At 60.1% G+C, this 5,114-nt stretch overlaps 1 protein-coding gene across 1 annotated transcript in view; it reads left to right on the top strand.

Annotated features, from left to right (window-relative positions):
• The window catches only part of MRPL38 (mitochondrial ribosomal protein L38), a 4,955-nt gene extending 1,259 nt beyond the window's left edge, over nt 1-3,696 (top strand). Inside the window, 8 exon segments of the mRNA XM_023744771.1 lie at nt 847-1,045; nt 1,122-1,330; nt 1,477-1,549; nt 1,664-1,709; nt 2,670-2,828; nt 3,060-3,151; nt 3,154-3,195; nt 3,392-3,696. Of these exon segments, the coding sequence (XP_023600539.1) occupies nt 847-1,045; nt 1,122-1,330; nt 1,477-1,549; nt 1,664-1,709; nt 2,670-2,828; nt 3,060-3,151; nt 3,154-3,195; nt 3,392-3,528 (957 nt within the window). The 3' untranslated portion in view covers nt 3,529-3,696.
• The last annotated feature ends 1,418 nt before the right edge of the window (nt 3,697-5,114 follow it).

Below are 5,114 nucleotides of genomic sequence, written 5' to 3'. Positions count from 1 at the left end.
CCCCGAAATGCTCCGTGTGTGGCCCTGCCTCCCTCCCAGGTTGTGAGCCCCCCAAGGTCAGGGGTCCCTGCACCCGCACAGTGCACAGGACTTCGCTGAATGACATTGAAAGCCCCGGACACGGTGCCTGGGGAGGACTGCCCTTGAGCAGCTAGTCATTGTTATTGTCTAAATAAGTGGGAAAAGGCGTTGGGTTAACCGTTCTCTAGGGCCTTGCTACTCAAGAGCGTGTTCTGGGACCAGCAGCTCGGACATTACCTAGGAACTCCTTAGAAGCGCGCTGCCATGGCCTGGCCAGTGTGGCTCAGTTGGCTGGTCACGGGTTCGACTCCTAGTCAGGCACATGCCCAGGTTTGGGGTTCGATCCCCAGTTGGATGCAACCGATGGATGTTCCTCTCTCTCTCCCCCTCCTCTTCCCTCTAAAATCAATAAAAATCATGTCCTTGGGTAAGAATTTGAAGAAAAAAAAATGTGTTTCAGTTCCCACTCTGGCCTGCAGAATCAGAATCTGAATTTTAAGAAATTTCCCGGGTGACTTGTATGGCTCATTCATGAAAGTGTGAGAAGTGCTTCTTTCATTCTACCGAGGACACAGGTGTGTCCCAGCCCCGCTGTGACAGGCCTGAAGGGGATCCCAGCTACAACTGGGAGGCCGTGTGCCTGTTTCCATGACCTGGACTGACAGTGTCAGGGATTAGGGATTAGAAAATGCAATCTCAAGCTGATGCAGTTTGCTTAGCAACTGGACCCGGCTCAGGTCTGAGAAGCAGACTACACAGTAGGTTTTAGTTTTGTGAATAAAGGGGAAGCTCTAGCAGCAGATCTTGGGCAAATGCGAGGACTAGGCAGAGACAGGCGGCTTGGCCAAGAATCCATCCCACTTCCTCCAACACATCCTTTCCTCCCCAGATCCCAAAAGCAAGATTGACATTGGGCTGCCTCCACCCAAGGTCCGTCGGACCCAACAGCTGCTGGAGCGGAAACAGGTTCTCCGGGAGCTGAAGGCCAATGTGGAGGAGGAGCGGGCCGCCCGCCACCGCACAGGTAAGCCCTCCCAGGGGAGGGGCCCGGGTGTGCCCCTGCCCCCACCCGGGGCCCAGCTGGCATTATTCCTTCCCAGTGTGCATTCCGCTGGAGGCTGTGCGGGCGGAATGGGAGAGGACCTGCGGGCCCTACCACAAGCAGCGCCTGGCGGAGTACTATGGCCTCTACCGAGACCTGTTCCACGGTGCCACCTTCGTGCCCCGAGTCCCCCTGCACGTGGCCTACGCCGTGGGTGAGGATGACGTGATGCCTGTGTACCACGGCAATGAGGTCACGCCGACAGAGGTAACTGCTGGCGGTGCCCCTTCCTGCCCTGTGCGCACAGACATCCCGCTGCAGGGCCAGGAGTCTCCCTTCCCCAAGAACCTCTGTGTATAACAGCTTGTCTGTCCCTGGTGGGGGTGACAGCTCCCTCGTTCTCTCCCCATCAGGCTGCCCAGGCCCCAGAGGTGACTTACGAGGCAGACGAGGGCTCCCTGTGGACACTGCTGCTCACCAACTTGGGTAGGTGTCTAGGGTACAGGAGCCAGAGCCCTGGGGGCCGGGGGCGGGGCCAGTGGAGAGCCGCAGCCCCAGCTCCTTTCATGGGCCCTCAATGGTGGGTCTGTTTATGTGCAGATGGACACCTGCTAGAGCCGGATGCCGAGTATGTCCACTGGCTGGTGTGAGTACCTGGGGTGGGCCGTGGGTCAGGCATGCGGGGCGGCCCTGGCATCCTGGGAAGAGCGGCACCTGAATTTCAGTCTTGGCTCCATCGTGGATTAACAATGGGACTTGGGGTTAACCTCCCTCCCTTGGAGGGGGCCCCTCCCCTCTGCTTCCTGGGAGTGTGAGGGCCTTATGATCCCGTGGCTGGAAACGGGTAAGAAGAAAAGCAGGCAGCGGGCCTGGCTGCTCCCACAGGCCTCTGGTCGCCCTGAACACATCTCCTCACCCGTAAATCTAGGATGATGCCTCCACATTCCTTACCCACCCGGGGGCTCTGTGACAGTCAAATGAGAGAGGGACCATGAGAGGCCTCTGGCAGCTGCACATGCTCAGGGTGGCCAGCCTTTTGCTTTCTCGGTGGCTTTTGGCTCTGAACACCAGGGGACAGAAGTCAGGCAGGCGACCGCAGCTTTGGCGTTTCTGGATAACCAAGGCCAGTGACTGGGAGGCTGGTTTCTGTCATTTTTATTCAACTGCAGTTACCAACCGATGCAGCAGGACCCTCTGGGGCTGCCTCTGAGGCGGGTACAGTGGCCGTTCCGGTGCCAAGCTGGGCAGACACTGTAAAGCCCAGAGTTTCAGGAAACAGAGAAAAAAGCAACTCAGAGGTGTCGTGGTCTCCAGCCAGAGTGGCTGTGGCAGCCCCGCCAGGCTCCCCCCCACCCCGCCAGGCTCCCCAGGGCATAGCACACAGGCTGCTCGCCTTTGCTCTCATCCTGGCTGTCTCTGCAGCTAGCCCTCCGCCTCAGCCCCAAGGGTTCACAGAGCTCCAGCTCCTACCTGATTGCACAGAAGAGGTCCTTGTAGGGTCTGTGTCCCCCGGGAGTTGTTTCAGCCTCTAGGAAGTACTGGATGGGGATGCTCCTGCGGCCACTTCTGTCCAGTGGCAATTAACAGATTCCTTTCCTCCTGCCAGAACCAACATCCCAGGCAACAGGGTGGCTGAAGGACAGGAGACGTGTCCCTACCTGCCCCCCTTCCCTGCCCGGGGCTCTGGCTTCCACCGCTTTGCCTTCCTGCTCTTCAAGCAGGAGAAGCCAGTCGACTTCTCTGAGGATACCCGGCCCTCCCCCTGGTAATCTACACCCCCGCGCCTGTCCCCGCACCCCCACCCCAGCCTCAGGCCAGCTTCCCAGCAGTGGTCAGCCTTGCTCAGTCTCACCCCTCTCTTCCCTCAGGACTTGAGACGGGCAGACAGTGGTTGTGCTAGGCGGGCCCTAAGGGGCTCCTCAGGATTGCCTATGGGGCAGAGGGGGTGTGGAGCCCTGGTGTCCCCCTCCCCACTCACATTCTCCCCATCTTACAGCTACCAGCTTGCCCAGCGGACCTTCCACACTTTCGATTTCTACAAGAAACACCAGGAAGCCATGACTCCAGCAGGCCTGGCCTTCTTCCAGTGCGCTGGGATGACTCAGTCACCCACACCTTCCACCAGCTTTTGGGTAGGGACAGTGGGCTGCAGGGGTTGGGGGGTGGCTGGCGCACACTCAGGCCTTTCCAGACCTGGCAGGCAGTTCTCCCTGGTCTCGGGGAGTCGCCCAGTCCTCCACTAGGCTGGCTAGCTAGTCCCAACCTAGAGACAAGATGGGGGTTCGGATCGGCAGCAGTCCACATCCGCACTCCTCACTCTTCTTGCAGATATGCGGGAGCCCGTGTTCGAGTTTGTGCGGCCACCCCCTTACCACCCCAAGCAGAAGCGCTTCCCCCACAAGCAGCCCCTTCGCTACCTGGACCGGTACAGAGACAGTCATGAACCCACCTATGGCATCTACTGAGTAGCTAGACTGCCACCCCCCTCAGAGGGTGGGCTGGGCCTGGGGCCACTCTGTCAGGCTCCGTAGGCAGGAACCATAAACACACCTCCAGGGACCAAGCTGTGGGGCCCTGGGCCCTGTCTGAGGCAGCCCCTCTGGGGTGAATGAATAAAGATGGTTTCTGCTATAGCTGGTCTGGGTCTGTGTTCCAGGAGCAGCCAGACCCCCTCCCCACCCCCATGGAGTTGTACTGCTTTGTGGGTGGGAAGAGGGCTGCCTCCCATCCCAGGAGGTAACCCTGTGACCCAGTGGCTGAAGGCAGGTCCAGAAGAAAAAGCAGGTTGAGGTCTTGGCTCCTCCCACAGGCCTCTGGGGAGAGGTCTGCCCACTGAGCATTGGCCCCTGGCCTGTCCGGTCTCAGAGAGCTCAGGCACCCGCCCTGCCCCCTGCCTGGGTGGTTAGGGCTTGTCTGTCTCTAAAGGGAAAGACCGCCTGTAGCCAAGCACGAGGAGCTCTGTGCACCTTCTCCAGAAAGAGCGACTTCACACATTTACAGCACAAGACACGCGGCTGCATTGCACTGAGGGCAGCTTACCTTCACAGCAGGCCGGTGTGGTGTGGCTCAGTGGTTGAGCATCGACCTATGAACAGGGTTTGATTCCCGGGCAGGGCACATGCCCAGGTTACGGGCTAGATCCCCAGTGTGGGGTGTGCAGGAGGCAGCTGATAAATGACTGTTTCTCATCATTGACGTTTCTCTCCTTTCCCTTCCTCTCTAAAATCAATAAAATATATTTTTAAAAAATAAATAAATTAGGTCGGCTTGGTCAGAAGAGTTAACCCTCCTCCAGCCGGTCCTGGGCCGACTTGCCCAGCCCCGGGGCAGGTGGGTTTGCAATCAGAAGCCCTCTGCTCAGCTGCGGGGAGCCATTGCTCTGAAAACAGGTTCTAGAGCAGCAGCGGCCCACACGGAGGGGGTTCCAGTGCAGTTAAGTGCTTCCGGTTTCCAGGAAAGGGCGTGGGAAAACCACTGGACTGGTCTCTTGGTGACCAGAAACGCCCACCTCATGTTGACTCGTAGCCAAGAGAAGGGAGACACTCTGGTTTGGCGAACGCCTGAAACTCAGCTCAAGGAAAAAGTGCAGCAGGGCCTTGGGCGGGAGAGCGTTGAACCAGGACTAGCTGCGCCCCCGCTCTGGCTGCCAGACACCCACTCGCACCGTCCATTTCACCGCTGAAGCCGGCGGCCGGCGGCGGCGGCGGCGGCAGATTTTCAGATGCGGCCCGGAGCCAGGAGGCCCCTGGGGTTCTGTCTCTGGAGGCTGGGACCGGACCCCTGCTCAGGAGCTGCGCACCGAGGTTTAGGAAAGCCGGCAGGAGGTCCCAGGGTGAGACCAGAGAGAGCGGGACCCCAGCTCCCAGCCGGGCGGCAGGAGGCGGCAGGGGTCGCTCTGGACGTAGCTGAGTGGGAGGCCGGGGGCGGGGTCGCCGGGCGGGACGGGGTGCGCGGAAGCCGGCGGGCGCTGGGGGTGGCGGCGGTCCCGGTCCCCGGAGGAGGCTGTCCCCCAGTTCGCCCGAGGCGGGCCCTCGCTCCTCCCCGCCGCACC

This window comes from Myotis lucifugus, unplaced genomic scaffold, assembly GCF_000147115.1.
Source record: "Myotis lucifugus unplaced genomic scaffold, Myoluc2.0 scaffold_485, whole genome shotgun sequence".
NCBI classification, from domain to species: domain Eukaryota; kingdom Metazoa; phylum Chordata; class Mammalia; order Chiroptera; family Vespertilionidae; genus Myotis; species Myotis lucifugus.
Note: the sequence above shows the minus strand (reverse complement) of the source record. Positions and strands in the feature narration are given on the sequence as shown.